This window comes from Rattus norvegicus, chromosome 11 (assembly GCF_021556685.1).
Source record: "Rattus norvegicus strain SHRSP/BbbUtx chromosome 11, alternate assembly SHRSP_T2T, whole genome shotgun sequence".
Lineage (NCBI taxonomy): Eukaryota > Metazoa > Chordata > Mammalia > Rodentia > Muridae > Rattus > Rattus norvegicus.
This window is the reverse complement of record NC_141544.1, coordinates 18,266,732-18,293,124: the sequence shown is the minus strand read 5'-3', so window position 1 is coordinate 18,293,124 and position 26,393 is coordinate 18,266,732. Positions and strand designations below refer to the sequence as shown.

General features: G+C 37.2%; 1 protein-coding gene across 8 annotated transcripts in view; it reads left to right on the top strand.

The window, feature by feature from the left end:
- Cadm2 (cell adhesion molecule 2) overlaps positions 1 to 26,393 on the top strand; it is a 977,017-nt gene that overhangs the window by 897,115 nt on the left and 53,509 nt on the right. For 4 of the 8 annotated variants that reach the window (XM_087576478.1, XM_087576477.1, XM_087576481.1 and 1 more), the window contains one exon: positions 212 to 331. The exons of the other annotated variants lie outside the window; for them this stretch is intronic. In XM_087576478.1, coding sequence (XP_087432604.1) covers positions 212 to 331 — 120 coding nt within the window. The remainder of the gene's footprint in view (positions 1 to 211; positions 332 to 26,393) is intronic. 8 annotated transcript variants of the gene reach the window in all.

The following is a 26,393-nucleotide window of genomic DNA, read 5'->3' as shown; positions in this document are numbered from 1 at the left end:
TGACTCTGCTTCTTGGGGGAGCATAAAAGAGAAGTGAAAGAAAAATGACGGAACCTGTGTGTTGCAGTTTTTGTGTTCCTGTTATTCTGTTTCACCTTTAAAAGATTATGCCTAAATAAGATGTGTGTATTTATAATTTGAATCATTTGTGTTTCTCTTTTGTTGGCATGATATGATTTTATTTTATATTTTGTTTCTTTCCACTCACCAGATGTTCCCAACACTTTGCTTCCCACTACTATCATCCCCTCCCTTACCACTGCACCAGTAACAACCACTGTAGCCATAACCACCAGCCCAAGCACATCTGCATCAAGCAGCAGCAGAAGAGGTACAGTATGCTTCTTTGTTATAGCCTCGGAAGCCCAGTAAGTGGAGCTGTGTAGAGGATACTGTGTACAATGGAATAATGAGGTCCAATTTACATAGCTATCTTATCTTAATAGTGGGATGTGATTAGGTCAACGAGATTAGTATGAGGATTACTAAAGCAGACTATGAGTCAAGTGGTTTGTTTTATTTTTAGGGTCACATATAACTAGTATCCAAATGCTGCGAGATGGCATCTAATAATATATGCATCTCCACTACACTGAGCAAACTTGAGACGTGAAGCTAGGACACAGATTTTGACTTGTCTTGAAATGTAAAGAAATAACATGCTCAATGATGTGGAGATAGCATTTGGCTGTAAATGGTCTACTTTAATATCATGGACTTGATACCCCTCTACAAATTGAAGTTTTCACAGTGTTGAATTTTTCTAAAATGAACAGTCATGTGTGATTCACCACTAAGAACTCTCAAGTAAATACTCAAAATGTATTTTGCCGTAAATTGATTCCACTGACAGGATATTCTAGAAAGGACTGTTATAGAGATTTCTGACCTAATAGAAATTTATACTTTGGCTTAAATACTCTGTAATTAGTATTCAAATAAGCACTTTATTTCAACCCAAAAACAGCAACATTACATAAAGGAGCTGAGGTAGCAACACAAGCAAAATTTGTTATTATTATTATTATTATTATTATTATTATTATTATTATTGAAAATATAGAAATTATAGAAAAATATACCTTAAATTTAATATATACACAGCAAAGTGAAGTGCAGAAAAAGCTTCTTTTTAACCCTCCCTCTCCTTACTTACATGCATTTTGTGTCATAAAGCTATACTAACTTATTAAGTGTAACAATTTAACTAGATGTTCATGGAGATTGTATGTTCCCACAATTATAAAAAGAATGGTCTATTTCTATCTTTTTAATACCTGGCCTGTCGTGGTTTTCTGGTATAGTATATGTTTCCTCCTTGAAATTTTGTTGTTAATATGAAAATGGGTTATAGTCTTACACAAGAGTTTCAAAAACCTGTTTTTCTCTTGTTGCAGAAAAAAACATGTCTGGTCACTGTGATTAAGAGTCATATTCCGGGATATCATAACATGCCAGTTCATAGCAGCAAAGTAATTTGATGTCAGATGCAATGAGTTTCTTAAAACTTTCTTGATTATTTGTCTCTAATGAATGAATTTATTTTCAGTGGTATCTGTTAATTTATGGAAGCAGGATTTAAGTGTTTTTGCTATAGATGCTTGTATTATGAGTGAGGGGAAAAAACCAGAAAACTACGGGACAAAGTATAATTTTATTTAAGGCAAAAAATAGGAGAAATCTAAAATTCTCCTTTTCTTTATTCCAAATATCTTTCCAGTAATATTACAAAGTGTAATTTATATATTTATATTATCTTTATTTACAAAAGTATATATGTGTATATTATGATACTAAAGCGAGAGAACTAATCTTATTTTCTCACAAGCATACAGTTAAACATTAAAAGATATGCATATGTGGTCATGTTGGTGAGGCTTCGTGGGCTTAGCAACATGGCCACCCAAATGTGAACAAGGATGATGATAATGGGCGTGGCATAGTACGTGGGAAAAAGCCCATCATGCCTCAACCTCTCACTAAGAATTTCAGGCAAATGAGGGAAGTGGGAGTGGAGAGCTGGTCTCCCCAGGGAAGAGTACTACAATCAATCATCCTGAAACCAAACATACAAGTGACATTACATTTACTGAGTAGGTTATACATGGGAAAATATGTGCATACAAAGTCATATAGCAGTTGATGAAAAAGGAGGCCAAAAATTTGAAGACAAGCAAAGTACAAGGTACATGTGAGAGTTTGGAAGAAGAAAACAGAAGGGAGAAATGTTACATAAACATGATCTCAAAAGTAAGAAAATTGAAACGATATTCATCCACACATGTAAAATACCATTCTTTTATTTTCCTATTTAAACATAGAAATAAACATTTAGAATGCAGAAAGATGTAAAGAAACAGAGTATGTGCTTGATTGTGCCATATTTTTATGTGGCATTAAAACACAAACACACACACACACACACACACACACACACACACACACACACACAAACATATGCAGAAGGACCTGAATGGTAACTTAATCCCCATTTTTTCTTTTTACTCTCCAACCAACATCAGAAGATTAGAGAAATAACAAAGGTCACCTACAACACTAATACAGTCAAGTCCATATCTGGGGGAGAAATAAATAATTCAGTATATAATCGATGCTGTGAATGTTTTACTTTGTAAGTTTTGTGATACGGAGTTCTTGTACACTGACAATCAGCTTTGATGGATTTTTATGCACATATGTTTGTGGGTGATTTATTATTCAAATTTTATGAAATGTCTCAATATTGCAATTAACAGGATTGACAATAAAACTATATCGTCTAAGAAAAACTGAGAACCAAAGGGAAAGAGTAAGGTCCTTTTGCAAAATTTCCTCTTATTTATCATTGCATTCCTTTCACTGAATGTAATATGAAATAAACTGAATGCATATCATTTTATGAGGATTAGACAGACTTTCTTATAATTTCATAAGTTGTAGCATTTATCTTTATATGTGTAAGAGGTTTTAACAAGTTAATCATGGCTAATATCTACACTATTCTATCCAAGATATGATATACATGAAATTATAAATAAATTTAAAGGACTATAACTGTATTCAAATGAAATGTACCAAAAGAGTCTCCAAGTCATCTAAGTCACAGCCTTGAGATCTTCTTTATCTCTTGTTGTGGCAAATGCATTACCTATGAGAAAAAGATTGGAAGCCATTTTTTAAAGATTTATTTATATTATGTATGTGAATATATTCTGTCACTGTCTTCAGACACAACATCAGGCTCCCACTACAGATGGTTGTGAGCCACCATGTGGTTGCTGGGAATTGAACTCAAGTCCCTGGAAGAGCAGACAGTGCTCTTAACCTCTGAGCCATCTCTCCAGACCGGAAACCATTTTAATTATACAGAGAAAAGCTTTATTAGATGAATCATATACCAGCAAAAGTGTTATATGATAAAGAAATTAATTCCTTTGAGTACCTGTAGAAAAGACAGGGAATAAAGACTGGAGTTGCTTTGTGGGCTTAGTGGTGGGTCTTTTTTTGAAGAGATTTTGGGATTTGAACAGAGAACCAAACAAATTGTCATCCAAACAAACAGACAGATAGACAGACACAAAACAAAAACACATTTTCCAGGAATGCCTTATGAATTCAGTCACTTCATTTTTTCAATGAATTAATATTACAAATTCCTTTCAGAAAAATATCAGTAGTGACCTATATTCAGAAAAGAAATTGAAAGTACCCCTCATCCATCTCTCCTGGTTATTTGTAAGCAGAGAAAAAGAAATAATATATAGAAACAATCAAAATGGCAAAGCGCCATTCACATTATTTGGCTTAGATGTGAAGAAACATTGGATTCTATTCTGGTCCATTAGGAGCCTTTCTTGGCTTGAGTGTGACTACTGCACTAGTTTACACTAGTTTTGTGTTAGTAAAATGTATTCAAATCACAAGTTTGTTTTTCTTCTAGCTATGGTTGCAGTTCACATCTTACTTCTGGAAGCAAACTCTTCAACAAAACTCTATGACCCTCCAAGGTCCATGATGTCATAGCTCTGGGAAGTTGCCTATGTTTCTGATACCAGGGATAATTTGCGTTTTATTATATTAGAAGCTTCCATAAGATCTCAACAGTGTCACTACCTGAACATGGAATAGGAATGCTAATGTAGGCAGCAGAATGCCCAAGAGGCATCATATCTACAAAACTAAAGGAAGCTAAGAAATGTGGAGAGCCATAGAACAGGATTACCCACACAGAAACACACGGACTAATTATCCATAGCAGTGATATATGCAAGCAGCACTATAGAGACAAAACAAGTTGTTTATATATTCAGGAGTATATATATACAAGAAGGTCTACAACAGCAACTAATAAAAAACAGAGACCATGAATTTGAAAAGAGAGGAAGGATGACTTATGGGAGGTTTTGAGGGAGTAAAAGGGGGGGGGTAATATTTTGTTATAGTCTCAAAATCTAAAAGAAATAATTGTAAAAGTTCTATCACTCAAGAAAAGATGTAGACTTAGGTCAGTTCCATCCACTTAATATGTAACTATAAAGGTAAAGTTTTGAAAAACTGATTCTGTTATTTAAAGAAAAAAAAGGCTATGTATAGTTATGCAGTATATATTTACTATGATATCTTAAATGAAAATCATAATCAATCCTTCAAATTTGAAGCAAAAGTTTTCTTACATATTCATACCTCTTTCTCTGAAATGTCCTATAAATATAGGGATGACTTACTCAGTATTAAGATGCCTGTGTCCAATGATTCTGTTCAAACAAACACATAGTTGAAAACCTAAAATAGTAATTAAATTATTTATATAATCAATCTAAACATCAGTATTTTAGGTTTCATTCTAGAGAATTTTATAACAAATTTTGTAGTCCATATTTTTAGGTAAAATCTCAACACATGGAAGTTAGAGGCATAGCCAGTATGTCTTAGGATTGATGTTTGACCTTTCTCAAGATAATTCCTCTCTAAAGCATAGTTTTTATGGTAAGGGTCTAGTTCTTATATCTTAATTTCTTCTTCTGTCATTAAAGGGTAGAAGGTGACAACATGCATTGCAGTCAAGAAGGATTCCTACTCACCAACTAGTCATTTCTCATGTATCTGTCTCTTGAGCCACCAGAGTAATAAGATTCAAACTGAGATATATATATATCCCACCATATGTGTGTGTGTGCATGCGTGCGTGTGTGTGTGTGTGTGTGTGTGTGTGTGTGTGTGTGTGTGTATGTTTTCAACCTCATAGCTGAAAAAACTTTAACATGCATCTGAAATTAAGGTAGTATCAGCATGGACAAGTATTTTTTTCCTTTTTAAACCAAAATGCTAAAATTACTTTTTGGAATTTGAGAATTATCCAAAGGGAAAGAAAACCTTAATTTACTAAATATACTAAATATAGCTGAGTGTATAGAACCATATATGCGAACACATTCTTCAAATATGAGTTTTAAAACATTTTAGCAAATGACTAGTTTTCCTCTCAAAAGACACTAGAACAATCCTAATGAAAGTTCATTTTCACACAATCGCACTGCATCTTTTGAAAATAAAATTTACCTCATCGTTTACTTGTGCAAGCACAGAGAATTTGAGACAGATTATCAAGTTCTACCCATAGTGCTTTACTATAGACCAGAAGTCTTCAACCTGGAGGTCACATGCCCTATAGGGGTCAAAAGATTGTCAGAAAGCAAAGATAGTCACATTAAGATTCATGACAGTAGCAAAAATAATTTTATGAAATGACAATGAAAATAAAATCTTCTGGCTTGGGGACAACGTGAGGAAGGACATTAAACAGTCAAGCACTGGAAAGTTTGAGAACTGACATAGACAATTTTAATGACTACCAGTTGTCTAAGATGTATATCCCAAAATGGCATTATTCATCTACATATTCCTTCATTTCAGCTGATTTGAGATTTAAAAAAATGTACAGGTATGATGAACATAAAATGTTATGTGCAATTGAAACCAGCACCAAATGCATTTACTCAAAACAGGTTTGAATCAATTATTTTAAATGTGCTTTGTGTTATTTCTATATGTGTGCACTGTATATGATATGTGGGTGTGCATAGGCTCTGAACCCCGTGCACCTTCAATCATTTCTTTGTTTTCACAAGTATCTGCTTGTTCCTCTATTATATAGATGGCTTTAAATAGAAGAATGTAATGAGATAAACATTCATCAGGATAAGAAAGAAGGAATTTGAGTCATAACAAAGAATGATTGTCTTACAATCATTACTGTTCTGAATCGTCAAGATAAACTCACTCAAATAGAGCATTAAGAATGTCGAGAATATATCATTGTGACACAGTTAAATCTCAAAGTGTGCAAATCAAGAAGTTGTTTATGAGCTTTTATTATGGGTGTTTAGCTATTAAAAGTGTTGCTGGTTTTATGGTAGTAATAAAAAACGATTTGCATGGTGTTGTGAGCTTTTAAAAATTAAGTGCCAATATGTTGGGTTTTATTTTTCTTTACTTGACAAAAATTAAGTAATAATTTCTTATCCAGACAGTCTTCCTGTGTCTAAAAACCTGTTTATGGGGAAAAAAGACAAGTTTGGGTATTTTGTCTACTATAAAAGGTGATGTTGTTCTTTCAGCCTTTATATTATGAAGTTGTTACATTTGGATGGTTTATAAAGAAAACATATATATGTATATATATGTATATAATATATAAATACACGTGCAAATATATATTCATGTATATATGTATCTATATTTGTAATTCCTCACTTGGAATGAACAAGTATACAATGCTTGCATTCTGTTGTTGAAGATACTTTCTTTCATTATGGCCACATCACACTGTAACTCCTCTCTGCTTTGTTAGGCTTGCAGGCTGATGATTAATTGCTGCCTTTGTAGCAGATCTCATGTGGAAGAAGGATGCATGTCACTTTTTAAACTAATGATTTCTAAAAAAAAAAAGAAGAAGAAGAATTTAATTCTGATTCATATGAACTTGTCCTCTGACTAAGTTTTAAGTTTACTGGCTTTTACAAACTATAACAGGGCATATAACACAAGAGTTTACAAATTATGATATAGGAAACTCTGTGTCTATATTTTTTCCAGTACCATTTTATAAGGACATTGAACATATAGGCTATGTCATACTTTCCCAGACTGATCTTATGGGTTGCCTCCTGTAAGTCATTAAATGCTTTAAGACATGTTATTTTAACATTATCTCCTTATTTGATTTACATAAATATAAACCAATTCTTGTTACAGTAGTTCATATATTTTAAATTAATAGAAATAGTTTTTTTCATTTTTATGTATATCTTAAGGAGTTATATGGTAGTAAATTCTTGATTTAATACAATCTAGTAAGTTACAAGTATTTCTTCCAATACAACCTCTTAAAAACAAAATTTTCCTTAATAGATTTTTCTTAAGTTCAATGTAAGTTCAAATTGTGCATATAAATATAAAAATATATATGCTTATTTGTATAAATATGAAAGTTATGCCACAGTTATTTCAGAAAGCACATTGCTTTTAAAGACCCAGTGCTAAAAGGACTTATATGTGAGCCACAGTTTCACATTTGAAATGCATGACTCATATATGAATATATATTTCTAGACCATCTCTAAAATTACTTTTAAAGTCATTAATAAACTATACAGGCTGCATATTTCGTACTAACGGATGAATTAAATTAGGAGCTGTGCCTTTGAAGCTGGAGAGATTGGCAGCAGTGCCCCTGTTGCTTTGGCACTCTGCATGAAGAATAGTTAATAACTGCAATGTAAGCTCCGTGAAACACTGAGTTGATACTAATTACACCAACTTCGGGGAAGAAGATGACCTTGGCTTCGGCTGAAACTTTCAGCCAGGACAACAAATAAATCCAAATGCCACAAAGCATGACTTCTGAAAGGGTCTAATAAAATCTATTAATTTTGGGGAGTTTGTGGAATTGCAATAAGTGCCCAGATAATTGTAGCACTTTAAACTGCTTTTGCTTCGGTAATACAGTCGTTTTCTACTGCTCTAGATCTCAAAGACTCTCCTATGCGCTTCCGATATTCATTTAGGTTAGTCTGCGGTCAGAAAATTAAAGGCTTCTTGAGCTAGCTGGTGTGAAGCACATGTAAGGTGATTACAGAGTGAGAAAAAATTGGAAATAATGTTTATACAATTTTAGTCTCATCAGTACTTATGTGGAAATTCTGAAAATGCTGATTCTGACACAAATAAAAACCTTTAGAAAATGATTAAGTTATTTTAGTAACTATATGGGGAGAAAGCAGAAGAGAATCTCCAGTAAAAAATATTTAATAAAGTTTTTTTGGAGAATATAACTTAATTATAGCATTTCTCCCTTTACTTTCTCCCTCCAAACCTTCCCATAAATTACTCGAGGTCACTCCCTTTAAGATACATATATTCTTTTATTATTATTATTCTTTAATATGTTTTTGCAATCCAAACTTCATCCCCCTTCTAGTCCTCTCCCTGACCTCTCCCCATCCCATACCTCCTACTCCCCCCCATCTTCAAGAGGATGTCCCCACACCTCCACCCTCACCCCACCAGATGTCGCCACTCCCTGGAGCCTCAAGTCTCTTGAGTGTTAGGTGCGTCTTCTCTCACTGAGGCCAGACCAGGCAGTCCTCTGCTATGTATGTGTAGGGGACGTCATCTCATCTGGTGTATGATGCCTGGTTGGTGGCTCAGTGTCTGAGAGACATCAGGGTCTGGGTTACTTGGAACTGCTGCTCTTCCCATGGGGCTGCCCTCCTCCTCAGCTTTCCCCCAATTCAACCGCAGGGGTCCCCGGCGTCTGTCCATTGGCTTTAAGATCTGCATCCGACTCCTTCATCTGCTTGTCAGGCCTCTTGTATATTCTTACTTATATAAGAATAATAAATATTCTTTTTTTTTGGTTCTTTTTTTTTTTTTGGAGCTGGGGACCGAACCCAGCGCCTTGCGCTTCCTAGGCAAGCACTCTACCACTGAGCTAAATCCCCAACCCCCAAATATTCTTAATTATAGCCTGTTCAGTTCATGTAATGTTACTTCTATGTATATTTTCAGGGCTCATCCCTACACAAAGAACTATGGACAACAGAGAAAGGCTTAGAGCAGAGTGTTGGGTTTTTCCAGAGAAGACCACAACAATTGATTTGTCCAGTGACACACAGCCTGGATGCCATTTGGTGTTAGCCGAAGTGTGTACCTAGTTTGGAGAGACAGTGCAGGTTGAAGAAGTGACAGCAAAGTACTTTTAGAAGCACGTCAAAATGGCAAAGGGCTTTGAAAGAGCTTGAAGCAGACAAGGTCCAGTTTGAATAGCACGGTCATTACCAGAGGCCACAGGTAGTTTCAGAATCTTCCCTCATTAAGGACCTTGAGAGAAAGTGAGATTCAAATAAGACCTTTGTTCTGCCTTCAATGCCTTTCCACTTACTGGACTACTGTGATTCTCAGAAGAATCATAGTGCAGTAGTGTAAAGACATCCTGGGGGAAACATGATGTAGAAAGAACTAGAGATTCCACTGGGAATCGAAATTAGGGACAGGTTCTGAAGTTAAACTTGTTTATCAAATGGTAAGAGTAGTCAGTAACTGTGTTCATAGGTTGCCTAACTATGTCGTTTCATTTTATATGCTATAATTGTGAAAATACCAGCACTCTAGATGGTGGTAGGTAGATTGATGATCTACCAAAGTTTGTCAGACTGGCTAGTTATTGAACAGAGGGACATTTACAAAAAATGTGTCCTTTGTCATTTTAGTAGTTCACTTTCCAAGAAAAACTAATGTGACTCTTTTTACATACAAAATTCACTGAGTAGGGAGAGCACTGCCATTAAAATATCTTCAAATCTACCTGTCTGAGGGTAAAGTCTCTAAGCCTCAGTTTCCTGTATTAGTTTGTGTGTTTATTTATTTATTTATTTGTTTGTTTATTTATTCATCTCTTTACCTGTGTGGAGTAAATGGTTGCTAAATCTTGACAACAGGAAGAGAAAGGATCTGAAAATTAATTACCAGTAAATTAGTACAAAATTACGCAAATATTTCTTATTAGCTTATTTTCCATTAAGAGAATTTCAACATCACACAAATAATTTTCCGCTCTGAAATAATAGCTTTTCAGAAAATGCAGTCACTCTCTTGAAAGATCTGAGCAACAGCAATCATAACACTTAGCACACAATCTGATTTTTCTCTGATGCTCTTAGAACTATAGGCATGTTATTAATCCAGGCGTGCTGCCCACTTAAAAAAAAACACATGTAAATAAAAACTGTGCTGTTTGCTTTCCCTTTGGTCTTCTGTTTGCTATAAATTGTGACTATGGCATTTTACCTTTGAGAAGCACAAATGGATTTTACCCAGAGTAGAATTTTTAAATATTTTTTAAAAGTCTGAAAATGAAATAAAATTCTCTGACATTTTTGATGTTCCGATACCAGAGAATGAGTCATCTTCTTTTTTTTTTTAACTTTTATTTTTCTTGGATATTTTTTGTATTTACATTTCAAATGTTATCCCCTCTTTCCCCTTCTTCCATAATTCCTCCCCCCCCCCCTTCTTAGATAAGGATGCTCCCACTCCCACCCACCCACTCCAACCTCAATGCCCTGGTAATACCCTACATTGAGGAAACGAGCCTTCACAGGAGCAAGGGCTTTTCCTCCTATTGAAGCTAGAGAATGCCATCCTCTGACACATAAGTGGCTGGAGTCATGGGTCCTTCCATGTGTACTCAATGGTTCGTGGTTTAGTTTCTGGGAGCTCTGGTGGGGTCTGGTTGGTTGATATTGTTGTTCTTCCCATGGTGTGCCAACCCCTTCAGCTCCTTCAGTCCTTTCTCTAACTCCTCCACTGGGGTCCCATTGTTCAGCCCAATGGTTAGCTGCAACCATTCTCAGCTGGATCAGTAGGGCTCCGTCAGAGACTCCCAGGAGACACCTATATCTGACTCCTGTCAGCAAGCACTTCTTGGCATCAGTAATATTGACTGTGTTTGGTGGCTGCATATGGGATGAATCCCCAGGTGGGGCACTCTGGATGACCTTTTCTGCAATCCCTGCTCCACTCTTTGTCCCTGTGTTTCCTCCTGTGTTTTGTTCCCCCTTCTAAGAAGGAATGAAGCATCCCACAGTTTGATCCTCCTTCTTGGGCTTCATGCTATCTGTGAATGTTTTCCATAGGGATTCCAAGCTTTTGGGCTAATATCCACTTATCAGTGAGTGCATACCATGTGTTCTTTTGTGACTGGATTACTTCACTCAGGAGGATATTTTCTAGTTCCTTCCATTTTCACTAGCTGAGTAGTATTCCATTGTGTAGATGTACTACATTTTACATATCCATTCCTCTGTTGAAGGGCATCTGGGTTCTTTCCAGCTTCTGGCTATTATAAATAAGGCTGCTATGAACAGAATGAAGCATGTGTCCTTGTTATATGTCGGAGCATCTTTTGTGTATATGCTCAGGAGTCATTTTCTAATAGTGTTAGTAAGTTTATCTGGACATGACCTCACAACATTTTTGGGGGGAACTGTATTGGATAGTTTTAAGTTAACTCTACACAAACTAGCATCATCTAAGAAGAGGGAGCCTCAAGTAAGAAAACACTTTCATACGATCAGGCTATAGGCAAGGTTCTTCTGCATTTCCTTAATTAGTTATTGATAGGAAGAGAGCCCATCCCACTGAGGGTGGTGTTATCACTAGATCCTATGAGAAAGAAAACTGAGCAAACCCTGAGGATCAAGCCAGTAAGCAGCACTTTTCCGTGGTCTGTGCATCAGCACCTACCTCCCGGGTCCTGCCCTGACTGAATTCCTGTCCTGTGGAGGTATAAGCCCAATCTGCTTTGGTCACCGTGTTTTGAACGTGTGTGTCTGTCTGGGCATATATTCTTGAGCAACGGTGTCTAAGGAGGCCAGAGGTGTCAACTTCTCCTGAAGCCAAATTAGGGTGCTAGAAAACTGAGCTCACATCCTCTGCAAGAATATGATTGGCTACAAACCAATGAACCTTCAGCATGGCTTCTTCCTTTAAACTGGTTATCTTCTCACTGTCAAAATATTTGACAAAAGTAATGAGGAAAGGAATATTGGAGCTATTGGTGAGCATAGAGATAGAGTCCACTGGAATAGGGGTGATCTGATGGGAAGAGATGCTCCAGCTGTGACAGCAGGAGGAGGCAGCAGACTACACTGCCTCTCAGTAAGGAACCAGAGAGGTAACATTTGGTAGACAGCTCCCTTCCTCCTTTGCTTTGTATCCAGTTTTGGACCAGATTACAAGGGAACTTGTCAGCCTTATTTTGGGTCTGCCTTCCCTCCTGAGATATACAACTCTGTCGTTGCTCTCCTGACAGCCGTTGATTCTTGAATTCTACAAAACATTATCTGTCTCTCTTTTACACACGTGGGTTTCATTCAATTTCAGAGGCTAAAATATTTCAGTTGAATACTTCAATTGGTAATTTGGGATGCAGTCTTTCTGCAATGTGGAAGGATTTGAAGAATTTCTAAATTCTGCAACACAGCTAAATTCGAAAACACTTGAAAATTAAAATGAATGAAACCTGGGAGATTATCGTAAGCTACCTTCACTGTAACTTCTCATGTGTTTGCTTTTCATTGTCTGCTATTATTTATGTCACCATTTCCCAGACATATGGCCACTGTTGTTCCTGTTGCTACCATCCGTGTACTTATTTCCCTGTTTGTTTGTTCTCATAAATGTATGCACCTAAACACTCTATAACACTTCACTCATGGGAAATGCAAATACTGACCTCCAGATGCCATGACAAAGCACTTGTGACCCACTCTCAGATTTCCATACTGAGCTCTGGCCTTGCAGAGGAACAAAAATTTCATCATGGCTAAATCAAAGAATACCTTTTTAACAAACATTATCTTAAAGTCCTGTTGAAATCCAGAACTCACACATTTTATAGAATATTTTAACTTATTCTCTAAAATCTTCACAGACATATACAATTTATCTTGTTCATATCCAACCCTTGCCCCCTTCTATTCTTCCTTATGCATCTCTAATCCTTCCCTCTCCCATCTTTAGGACCTTCCTTTCTTTTACTGCAATAGCACACTGAGTCCAGTTAAGGCTGGCTTCTGTATAGAGGTAGGGAATGTCCAATAAAATGTGGGCACCCTATCAGTAGCCACATTCCAAAAACTTTCCTTCTTATGAAGTCATCAATTGCTAATGGCTACTGGTAATGAAGTGAAGTCTCATTAACATCTCTGCCATTCATATTGACATTCATGATGACTGACCTGAGCATGTTTGGGTCTTATATCTTTCTCAATATAACCACAGTGAATTTATGAATTCTAGTACCAGAATATAACAGTTCATTACATTCCTCATCATCATTTTGTCCTTCCTGCTTTCTCCTAAGATATTCATTAAGACTTGGCAGAGAACAGAAGTTAATATAGACACCTTTTATGAATGATCACTCAAAGTGACTTATTCTCAGCACTTTGACGAGTATCAGACTGACCACTACAAACGCTATCTTCTTTGACTAAATTGAAAGCACCAGTAATCTATTGATATAAAAATATTTATGGGCAGTTTGATAAGATCATTTACCAAATCAACCGTAGTTCTACCTTGGATCTGTCTAGTTCTTTTTTGGTTTAGTTTTGTTACTTTTCCAGTAATGGGATTTTGATCCAGTTTGGGTTACCAGGCATGACTTAGCTTTTGTAAGGAAAATGTCAAATACAATCAGAAAGTAGTTAACCCCATAACAATCAAGCCACCTGGCACCATTCGGAACATCTTTTCTGGGTAGGTAGCTTTGTTAACCATTGAGGAAGCATGTTGTGACTTCTGTTCTTCAGTGACCTCTATAGATTCTTCAAACACCATGAAATGTGGACAACTGGGTGGGGAAGCTTCCAGGTTATAGGAGATATCTTTTTAACTGGATGAAAATGGCTGGAGCAAATGAAGTGACTGAAGGCCTGGCTACAGGGCATGTGTCATCTGGTTTCCAGTTAGGTTTTCCCTGATAGCGTACAGTCTCCAGCAAATTACAATATTACCTGCGAATGTGACCCAACACAGAACCCAGCATCTGCTTCAAGCATTATGAGCTTTGTTTTCTTAGTTCGGCTTGTTTCGTAAATTCTCCCACAAAATTTGCAGATGGCAGTGTTGTATCTTAACACCAGTTAGATTCATGGGAGTGAAAAGAATGATGCCAAAGTTGTAATGATTAATACAATGTTAATATTTAATATTTCAAACTTACTTAAAATAAAGGCACACTCTCAAGAAGTATTAGCTTCGATGGGATTTCTCACAACATTTTTAGAATTATCTAAATGATACAATGGCTTTGTTCCTTTGTGCTTTTTGAGGTAGCTGGCAACTGTTTAATAGCAATATTCTGCACTGCTTGACCATCTTTTTTTTGTAAATAAGCAAAAATTCATGTGATCCAGTTATATTTTTTAAGAAGAATCCTGTAGGAGCCATATTCTGCCACAGAGATACTTGCAAAACTATTTTCAGTCTCTGTTCACAATAGCAAGACAGGGGGTTGGTCTTGATGGCAATCCACAGATAACTGCGAATCAACAGATGAATAGATGATGCAATATATGTACAGGACCCAATTTTATTTATCTTAAATATGAAATTAAGAAATTTTCAGATACAGATGAATAAGTCTAGAAAGTTAGTACTGACTCAGATGATTTAAATTTATAAATGCAATAAGTTGTTTCATGCGCAGTTCCTAGTCTATAAGGTGTGTGTTTTTGTTTGTGTGAAAATGAATATAAATGTAAACAATGTCATTTCTATCCTGTATCATTTGGGTAATTATAAGATATAAATATTAGAAAGGAGACCAAGAGATGATAAAATACATGTCTTGTTATAACAGGGGAAAGGCAAAAGAATATGTGTAACACAAAGAGGAAAGACACTGAGAGGAGGGTTACAATTTGGAATATATGAAGTAAGAAAGGAAAGCATAATTATTTGAAAAATCCCATAATGAGCTAGAACTCCACAAGAAGACCAAAAGAGTCACTAACTTGAAGCCTAGGGAACTCCCAGAGACTGAATCACTACCCAAAAAGTACACACATGTGCAGGGCTTATCTCTCTCTCTCCCTGCATATATGTAGCAGACGTGAAGCTTGGTCTTAATTCTGGTACCCAAAACTAGAGTGTGGTGAGGCACTATTTCCTGCCTGTGGATCCTTTTCCCCTAACTGGGCTGTCTTGTCTGACCACAGTGGAAAATGATGTGCCTAGTCCCGCAGTTATTTTATGTGTCAAGTGGATTGGTCTCTAAGGGGGCTCCCTCTTCTCAGAGAAGGGGAGAGAGGAATTTAGGAGGGTCTACGTGAGATTGGGAGGAGAGAGGGAGGCAGTGATTGCGATGTAAAGTGAATAAATTAATTAATGGAAAAAGAATAGTCCCATAATGATATCTAACATTTTCTATGCTAATTTTAAAATGGTTAAAAACATTTCTGCCATTATAATAATATGAAAGATTTTTGTATAAATAGGAAGATCTTGTTATAAAAGTATGTTGATACTCCACATTTATCTTCAATGATTTGGGCTTTTAAAACAAGTGACTTGACCTCATTTTTATATTAAACATATTTAATGATTTGCTGTTATTCCAAAGTACAATTCCACATTCACATTTGGTACACTCACCTGTGAAGCTGCTTAATGATCATAAAATTAACTTGATTAAAATAGATTTGAAATCATCTGGTAAATTAAACAGCTGTGTGAGATTTTGATATAGTTTCTTAACACATTCAAGACAAGCTAAACACTCATTATTACATCTCACTATCAAGAGTTACCAGTGCGCACCTTCATCAGTTCCTCTGGCTTCATCAAATTATATACGAACACAATTTCCACATTCTTTATTTAATATAGTAGGTGTGAGACTATAGTGAAACAATATGACATACCTTTTTAATGTTTTGAACTATTTATTTAAAATACAGAGGGCAGAAGAAGGTTGGTGGTGGTTTATTGAGAAACAATGGTATTATGTTACCTAAGCTGGCATGGAAGTGACTCTTAACCCAGACTGTCCTGGAATGCAGAGTAATCCTCCTACTTCAACCTTGAATAAACATACACACACATGCACATGCGCACACACACACACACACACACACACATTATGTATTTTGTGTATATATATATATATATAGACATATATGTGAGAAATTAAGGCAATTAATGAGCACATGCTATATATTTAGTGGATTTAAGCAAAATTTCATACTGAAAAGACCTACATATTTTAATAATTTATATTTTAGTGTGACAAAGTATTTGTTAAAATCATTCACCATTGCGTCAAAATTTGATAGGTCTGCATAATCACAATTGAGAACCAGGAAAACGGGGTAGATGGTCCACATAATTTTAAGTTCTCATCTTTTTGCTTTATTTATTTATTTATTTATTTATTTATTTAAATTCATTTCATTTTAATGAGCTTACTAATAAAACCATCAGTTGTCTTCAGAAAGTCACTTAAATGCTTGTAGGTCCCCAAAATTCGCATATCAGTGGAAGTCTGTTCAGTTACAACTGCCATTCTGATGTCACCAAGCTTCACTAAGGGTGTGTGTCTTCTCCATCAGTTACATTTGTGTTCGCTAATCCATCACAAACCAGTGTAACTATGAGGACTTTTAAACTAGGAGAGGAAATAGCTTCATATGCTCTTTTATGACTCATGTGTCCTATACCAGAATGATATTCTTCCTCACCTTGAAATATTATTAATTAGCTTACACTTGAGAGCGTATTGCTGCATCAATCAAATACTAACAAACACTATCTTTGCCATTAAAATTATTCAGAATTTTAAAATAATAATATTCAGAATGACAGAAGCAAAAACTGTAAGGAGTGCGACCTTTTATGAGAAAACATGGGGTCACAAGAAAGACCTGCTGTGGATGTGACCATGCATTCAGAAGGCCTGACACAGCACCCTGTTACCATGCTTGCTTCTGCAAACAAACCCATGGCAGGTGTTCTTTTCCATCATAAATAAGCATCAGCTTGAAATTTCTAATTTTGTGCTAATTAAAATTCCATGATTCAAAAACAGTAATAGAGAAAACAACAGACAACGTTTTCTTGAAATATTTTAAGATTCTCTTAATTGAAAACATTGGAGGTTGACAGCACATATCTTGAGAGGCTTAAATTTGAGGTTCCTTTAATTCACTTTTTAGAACTACCCCATACACATTGTTTTTTATGAATTTATCAGGCAAATGTTCCACTGTTCTCATAGATAGAAGATATTAGAGGTAGTTGTAAATTAGAACCAAAATTCACAGACATATTATGTATTATCTAAAACATGCTCGTATGTATACAACACAAACATTAATTTAGTAAATCAAATTGAACTGAAAAGAAAATTCCAGGCATTTACCATTTACATATTTTAAAGCCTGATGATCTGATCTCTAGATGTTAGAAAAGAACCAACTACTAAATGTTGCCCCCTGACTTCCATGCCTGTGTCCCTAGGCACACACAGATACACACACGTGTACAGGTACACACACATACACACACACATGAATAGGCATGCAAATAATAAATAAAATGTTTTTAAAAGGAAAGTAAATCAGATCAGTAAAGGTAATAATACATGTTCCTCATGGAAATACCCAGGCATGTGCAAATCCCCTCCTCACACTCATAAATACACAGAGACTGGAGGACTGAGTTTAAATTGTACTGTAAGTATACTGAGAAACTTCATATTTCATCATTATAAAATCCAACAAATATTTTATACATGATTTCTATGTAACACATTGAGGCCTAACTGGAAACTCATTTTAATATATATTTATTAATATATTAATATTTTATATAATATATGTTTTATATATTAAATGTATATTTACAAATGTATATATTATATATATATATGGAAAGAGAGAGGATGTGTATGTGTGTGTGTGTGTGTGTGTGTGAGAGAGAGAGAGAGAGAGAGAGAGAGAGAGAGAGAGAGAGAGAGAATATGTCTTTACAGTGTTTTCTTATAGAGCCAAGAAGGCTAGCCTATACTTGTGTTCTTGATGCCTCAGCCTCCCATGTGCTGGGAGGAATTACAGGCTCTCTGGAGCATTTTTAAGTCTAAAAGACATCTATGGTGATTTTAATGGCCTTTCCTACTTGTCTGATTTTAGAAATTCATTAGACAGGTCATAACACCAATGATTCCCTAATTCGATATCTTTAAAATCCTTTTCTTTTGTGTGTCGATGATGCGTCCTTACTTAGTTCCCGTTTTACCGCCCTCATACACCTCATACCTCTGAGAGCCTCATGTAACCAGAAGAGCTGCATGGTGCGTGGTCAGTTGGAGCTGTGACAACTTTACCCTCTGCTTCCCTGAGTTGATTCAACGTCAAAGTTATCATTTTCTTCTTTTCATGCAGGTTCACTTTAAAATGAAACCATTTTAAGTTGCAGCTGGAGTCTTAGGTCTTCAAAAACACTGAAGCCATGTGACACCAAGTATATAGCACAATTTAAACTCTATTAACTAGGCATAGACATATTTTTAAGACTTATTATCTCAGTGAAAGTGCTTCAAATATTTTCATAACCATAACGTAGTTTTGTTAAAAGAAACATGAAGTTTAGCATTATCTCCTTGGTCAGTGTTCTGTTGTTGTTGTTTAATTTTACATTCTGACTACAGTTTCTCCTTCTTCCTCTCCTGCCAGCCTATACTCACCCCCAAGCCCACGCCTCCTGTTTTCTTCAGAAAAGGGGCAGCCTTGATGAATGTCAACCAGCCATGTCATGTATCAAGTTGCAGTGAGACAAAGTACTCCTTGTCTATTAAGGCAACCCAGTAGAGGGAAAGGGCCCCAAAGGTAGTCAGCAGAGTCAGAGACAGCCTCTTCTCCCACTGCTAAGAGTCCCATGAGAAGACCGAGCTACAGAACTATAACCTATTTTCAGAGTCTAGGTCAGTACCATGCAGGATCCTTGTTTGGTGGTTCAGTCTTCTTCCGTAAGGCTAGATTTCTGGGTAGATATTGCTTAAATTTCATTTGTCGCAAAAGAGTTTGTTTTCTCTATGTGATGATTGAACATCATTGAACTGGTTATAGCAGTCTGGACTGGTATTCGGGTTCTCTTATAGTCTGCAAGACACCTGTAAATATTAGAATTTCTAAGAGTTCTTATATGATGAACTTGATAGTAGATACACTATTAACATATGGATAGACAGTAATAAGGAGTTATCAGTATCTGTAGATATTGATATCCTAATTCAACTGAAGACACTTCCTTGTTGATCTTAAACTACCTGGAACAGTAATTATTAACACAAAGCTCTGTACGTAAAGGAAGGGAATATATAAAAGTAAGGCATGTCTCATCAAGTCTGGGTTTGCCTGGAGAGTATATCCTTTCAAATCAGCACCTTAACCACATTCCTCTGTCTTTCAAACAGGCAAAGCTGTGGATTCATAGAATCAATGTTGCTGTTTATTGGATTCTCAATTATCATGCAGGCTTTTCATTCTTTGACCTCCCCATCACTGATGCTCATTTAGCAGCCTACGATTTGTTAGCACGCCATATTCACAGATTAGAGAGTTGTATTAAATTCATGCTTTCTTAATTACAATCACAGTTTTTTTGTGACCCACAGAGGTGTTCCACAAGCTCTTTGATTGAAGTCTAGTTGTTGGGAAAAGAATTACCCACCTACCTAATGAGCTCCCTTCTCAGATACATGATCTTTATTCTTTTTTTTTTTCCTTTTAAATAACTTTTTTTTTTAATTTTTTTTTTATTAACTTGAGTATTTCTTATATACATTTCGAGTGTTATTCCCTTTCCCGGTTTCCGGGCAAACATCCCCCTCCCCCCTCCCCTTCCTTATGGGTGTTCCCCTCCCAACCCTCCCCCCATTGCCGCCCTCCCCCCATAGACTAGTTCACTGGGGGTTCAGTCTTAGCAGGACCCAGGGCTTCCCCTTCCACTGGTGCTCTTACTAGGATATTCATTGCTACCTATGGGGTCAGAGTCCAGGGTCAGTCCATGTATAGTCTTTAGGTAGTGGCTTAGTCCCTGGAAGCTCTGGTTGCTTGGCATTGTTGTACTTTTGGGGTCTCGAGTCCCTTCAAGCTCTTCCAGTTCTTTCTCTGATTCCTTCAATAGGGGACCTATTCTCAGTTCAGTGGTTTGCTGCTGGCATTCACCTCTGTATTTGCTGTATTCTGGCTGTGTCTCTCAGGAGCGATCTACATCCGGCTCCTGTCGGTCTGCACTTCTTTGCTTCATCCATCTTGTCTAATTGGGTGGCTGTATATGTATGGGCCACATGTGGGGCAGGCTCTGAATGGGTGTTCGTTCAGTCTCTGTTTTAATCTTTGCCTCTCCCTTCCCTGCCAAGGGTATTCTTTTTCCTCATTTAAAGAAGGAGTGAAGCATTCACATTTTGATCATCCGTCTTGAGTTTCGTTTGTTCTAGGGATCTAGGGTAATTCAAGCATTTGGGCTAATAGCCACTTATCAATGAGTGCATACCATGTATGTCTTTCTGTGATTGGGTTAGCTCACTCAGGATGATATTTTCCAGTTCCAACCATTTGCCTACGAATTTCATAAACTCGTTGTTTTTGATAGCTGAGTAATATTCCATTGTGTAGATGTACCACATTTTCTGTATCCATTCCTCTGTTGAAGGGCATCTGGGTTCTTTCCATTTTCTGGCTATTATAAATAAGGCTGCGATGAACATAGTGGAGCACGTGTCTCTTTTATATGTTGAGGCATCTTTTGGGTATATGCCCAAGAGAGGTATAGCTGGATCCTCAGGCAGTTCAATGTCCAATTTTCTGAGGAACCTCCAGACTGATTTCCAGAATGGTTTTACCAGTCTGCAATCCCACCAACAATGGAGGAGTGTTCCTCTTTCTCCACATCCTCGCCAGCATCTGACGTCACCTGAGTTTTTGATCTTAGCCAATCGCACTGGTGTGAGGTGAAATCTCAGGGTTGTTTTGATTTGCATTTCCCTTATGACTAAAGATGTTGAACATTTCTTTAGGTGTTTCTCAGCCATTCGGCATTCCTCAGCTGTGAATTCTTTGTTTAGCTCTGAACCCCATTTTTTAATAGGGTTATTTGTTTCCCTGCGGTCTAACTTCTTGAGTTCTTTGTATATTTTGGATATAAGGCCTCTATCTGTTGTAGGATTGGTAAAGATCTTTTCCCAATCTGTTGGTTGCCGTTTTGTCCTAACCACAGTGTCCTTTGCCTTACAGAAGCTTTGCAGTTTTATGAGATCCCATTTGTCGATTCTTGATCTTAGAGCATAAGCCATTGGTGTTTTGTTCAGGAAATTTTTTCCAGTGCCCATGTGTTCCAGATGCTTCCCTAGTTTTTCTTCTATTAGTTTGAGTGTGTCTGGTTTGATGTGGAGGTCCTTGATCCACTTGGACTTAAGCTTTGTACAGGGTGATAAGCATGGATCGATCTGCATTCTTCTACATGTTGCCCTCCAGTTGAACCAGTACCATTTGCTGAAAATGCTATCTTTTTTCCATTTGATGGTTTTGGCTCCTTTGTCAAAAATCAAGTGACCATAGGTGTGTGGGTTCATTTCTGGGTCTTCAATTCTATTCCATTGGTCTATCTGTCTGTCTCTGTACCAATACCATGCAGTTTTTATCACTATTGCTCTGTAATACTGCTTGAGTTCAGGGATAGTGATTCCCCCTGAAGTCCTTTTATTGTTGAGGATAGCTTTAGCTATCCTGGGTTTTTTGTTATTCCAGATGAATTTGCAAATTGTTCTGTCTAACTCTTTGAAGAATTGGATTGGTATTTTGATGGGGATTGCATTGAATCTGTAGATTGCTTTTGGTAAAATGGCCATTTTTACTATATTAATCCTGCCAATCCATGAGCATGGGAGATCTTTCCATCTTCTGAGGTCTTCTTCAATTTCTTTCCTCAGTGTCTTGAAGTTCTTATTGTACAGATCTTTTACTTGCTTGGTTAAAGTCACACCGAGGTACTTTATATTATTTGGGTCTATTATGAAGGGTGTCGTTTCCCTAATTTCTTTCTCGGCTTGTTTCTCTTTTGTATAGAGGAAGGCAACTGATTTATTTGAGTTAATTTTATACCCAGCCACTTTGCTGAAGTTGTTTATCAGCTTTAGTAGTTCTCTGGTGGAACTTTTGGGATCACTTAAATATACTATCATGTCATCTGCAAATAGTGATATTTTGACTTCTTCTTTTCCGATCTGTATCCCTTTGATCTCCTTTTGTTGTCTGATTGCTCTGGCTAGAACTTCAAGAACTATATTGAATAAGTAGGGAGAGAGTGGGCAGCCTTGTCTAGTCCCTGATTTTAGTGGGATTGCTTCAAGTTTCTCTCCATTTAGTTTAATGTTAGCAACTGGTTTGCTGTATATGGCTTTTACTATGTTTAGGTATGGGCCTTGAATTCCTATTCTTTCCAGGACTTTTATCATGAAGGGGTGTTGAATTTTGTCAAATGCTTTCTCAGCATCTAATGAAATGATCATGTGGTTCTGTTCTTTCAGTTTGTTTATATAATGGATCACGTTGATGGTTTTCCGTATATTAAACCATCCCTGCATGCCTGGGATGAAGCCTACTTGATCATGATGGATGATTGTTTTGATGTGCTCTTGAATTCGGTTTGCCAGAATTTTATTGAGTATTTTTGCGTCGATATTCATAAGGGAAATTGGTCTGAAGTTCTCTTTCTTTGTTGTGTCTTTGTGTGGTTTAGGTATAAGAGTAATTGTGGCTTCGTAGAAGGAATTCGGTAGGGCTCCATCTGTTTCAATTTTGTGGAATAGTTTGGATAATATTGGTATGAGGTCTTCTATGAAGGTTTGATAGAATTCTGCACTAAACCCGTCTGGACCTGGGCTCTTTTTGGTTGGGAGACCTTTAATGACTGCTTCTATTTCCTTAGAAGTTATGGGGTTGTTTAACTGGTTTATCTGTTCCTGATTTAACTTCGATACCTGGTATCTGTCTAGGAAATTGTCCATTTCCTGAAGATTTTCAAATTTTGTTGAATATAGGTTTTTATAGTAAGATCTGATGATTTTTTGAATTTCCTCCGAATCTGTAGTTATGTCTCCCTTTTCATTTCTGATTTTGTTAATTTGGACACACTCTCTGTGTCCTCTCGTTAGTCTGGCTAAGGGTTTATCTATCTTGTTGATTTTCTCAAAGAACCAACTTTTGGTTCTGTTGATTCTTTCTATGGTCCTTTTTGTTTCTACTTGGTTGATTTCAGCTCTGAGTTTGATTATTTCCTGCCTTCTACTCCTCCTGGGTGTATTTGCTTCTTTTTGTTCTAGAGCTTTTAGGTGTGCTGTCAAGCTGCTGACATATGCTCTTTCCTGTTTCTTTCTACAGGCACTCAGCGCTATGAGTTTTCCTCTTAGCACAGCTTTCATTGTGTCCCATAAGTTTGAGTATGTTGTATCTTCATTTTCATTAAATTCTAAAAAGTTTTTAATTTCTTTCTTTATTTCTTCCTTGACCAGGTTATCATTGAGTAGAGCATTGTTCAATTTCCACGTATATGTGGGCATTCTTCCCTTATTGTTATTGAAGACCAGTTTTAGGCCGTGGTGGTCCGATAGCACGCATGGGATTATTTCTATCTTTCTGTACCTGTTGAGGCCCGTTTTTTGACCAATTATATGGTCAATTTTGGAGAAAGTACCATGAGGAGCTGAGAAGAAGGTATATCCTTTTGCTTTAGGATAGAATGTTCTATAAATATCCGTTAAGTCCATTTGGCTCATGACTTCTCTTAGTCTGTCTACATCACTGTTTAATTTCTGTTTCCATGATCTGTCCATTGATGAGAGTGGGGTGTTGAAATCTCCCACTATTATTGTGTGAGGTGCAATGTGTGTTTTGAGCTTTAGTAAGGTTTCTTTTACGTATGTAGGTGCCCTTGTATTTGGGGCATAGATATTTAGGATTGAGAGTTCATCTTGGTTGATTTTTCCTTTGATGAATATGAAGTGTCCTTCCTTATCTTTTTTGATGACTTTTAGTTGGAAATTGATTTTATTTGATATTAGAATGGCTACTCCAGCTTGCTTCTTCTGACCATTTGCTTGGAAAGTTGTTTTCCAGCCTTTCACTCTGAGGTAGTGTCTGTCTTTGTCTCTGAGGTGTGTTTCCTGTAGGCAGCAGAATGCAGGGTCCTCGTTGCGTATCCAGTTTGTTAATCTATGTCTTTTTATTGGGGAGTTGAGGCCATTGATATTGAGAGATATTAAGGAATAGTGATTATTGCTTCCCGTTATATTCATATTTGGATGTGAGGTTATGTTTGTGTGCTTTCATTCTCTTTGTTTTGTTGCCAAGACGATTAGTTTCTTGCTTCTTCTAGGGTATAGCTTGCCTCCTTATGTTGGGCTTTACCATTTATTATCCTTTGTAGTGCTGGATTTGTAGAAAGATATTGTGTAAATTTGGTTTTGTCATGGAATATCTTGGTTTCTCCATCAATGTTAATTGAGAGTTTTGCTGGATACAGTAACCTGGGCTGGCATTTGTGTTCTCTTAGTGTCTGTATGACATCAGTCCAGGATCTTCTGGCCTTCATAGTTTCTGGCGAGAAGTCTGGTGTGATTCTGATAGGTCTCCCTTTATATGTTACTTGACCTTTTTCCCTTACTGCTTTTAATATTCTTTCTTTATTTTGTGCGTTTGGTGTTTTGACAATTATGTGACGGGAGGTGTTTCTTTTCTGGTCCAATCTATTTGGAGTTCTGTAGGCTTCTTGTATGTCTATGGGTATCTCTTTTTTTAGGTTAGGGAAGTTTTCTTCTATGATTTTGTTGAAGATATTTACTGGTCCTTTGAGCTGGGAGTCTTCACTCTCTTCTATACCTATTATCCTTAGGTTTGATCTTCTCATTGAGTCCTGGATTTCCTGTATGTTTTGGACCAGTAGCTTTTTCCGCTTTACATTATCTTTGACAGTTGAGTCAATGATTTCTATGGAATCTTCTGCTCCTGAGATTCTCTCTTCCATCTCTTGTATTCTGTTGGTGAAGCTTGTATCTACAGCTCCTTGTCTCTTCTTTTGGTTTTCTATATCCAGGGTTGTTTCCATGTGTTCTTTCTTGATTGCTTCTATTTCCATTTTTAATTCCTTCAACTGTTTGATTGTGTTTTCCTGGAATTCTTTCAGGGATTTTTGCGATTCCTCTCTGTAGGCTTTTACTTGTTTATTAATGTTTTCCTGTGCTTCCCTAAGTGTGTTCATGTCTTTCTTGAAGTCCTCCAGCATCATGATCAAATATGATTTTGAAACTAGATCTTGCTTTTCTGGTGTGTTTGGATATTCCATGTTTGTTTTGGTGGGAGAATTGGGCTCCGATGATGGCATGTAGTCTTGGTTTCTGTTGCTTGGGTTCCTGCGCTTGCCTCTCGCCATCAGATTATCTCTAGTGTTACTTTGTTCTGCTGTTTCTGACAGTGGCTAGACTGTCCTATAAGCCTGTGTGTCAGGAGTGCTGTAGACCTGTTTTCCTCTCTTTCAGTCAGTTATGGGGACAGAGTGTTCTGCTTTCGGGCGTGTGGTTTTTCCTCTCTACAGGTCTTCAGCTGTTCCTGTGGGCCTGTGTCTTGAGTTCACCAGGCAGCTTTCTTCCAGCAGAAAAGTTGGTCTTACCTGTGGTCCCGAGGCTCAAGTTCGCTCGTGGGGTGCTGCCCACGGGCTCTCTGCAGCGGCAGCAACCAGGAAGACCTGTGCCGCCCCTTCCGGGAGCTTCAGTGCACCAGGGTTCCAGATGGTCTTTGGCTTTTTCCTCTGGCGTCCGAGATGTGTGTGCAGGGAGCAGTCTCTTCTGGTTTCCCAGGCTTGTCCGCCTCTCTGAAGGTTTAGCTCTCCCTCCCACGGGATTTGGGTGCAGAGAACTGTTTATCCGGTCTGTTTCCTTCAGGGTCCGGCGGGGTCCTGCCGCTCCTGGGCCCTCCCCCATGGGAGCCCAGAGGCCTTATACAGTTTCCTCTTGGGCCAGGGATGTGGGCAGGGGTGAGCAGTGTTGGTGGTCTCTTCCGCTCTGCAGCCTCAGGAGTGCCCACCTGACCAGGCGGTTGGGTTTCTCTCTCACCGGGTCTGGGAGCAGAGCGATCTTTATTCTTTTATCACCAAAGCAGACTGTCAGAGTCAACGTGAACACCTTAACATCCTTCAATGACAAAGCATTTCAGTATGTAAATTGCCTGCCTCCAAGACTGATAACCCAAATTCAACCCCTGAGATATACATAG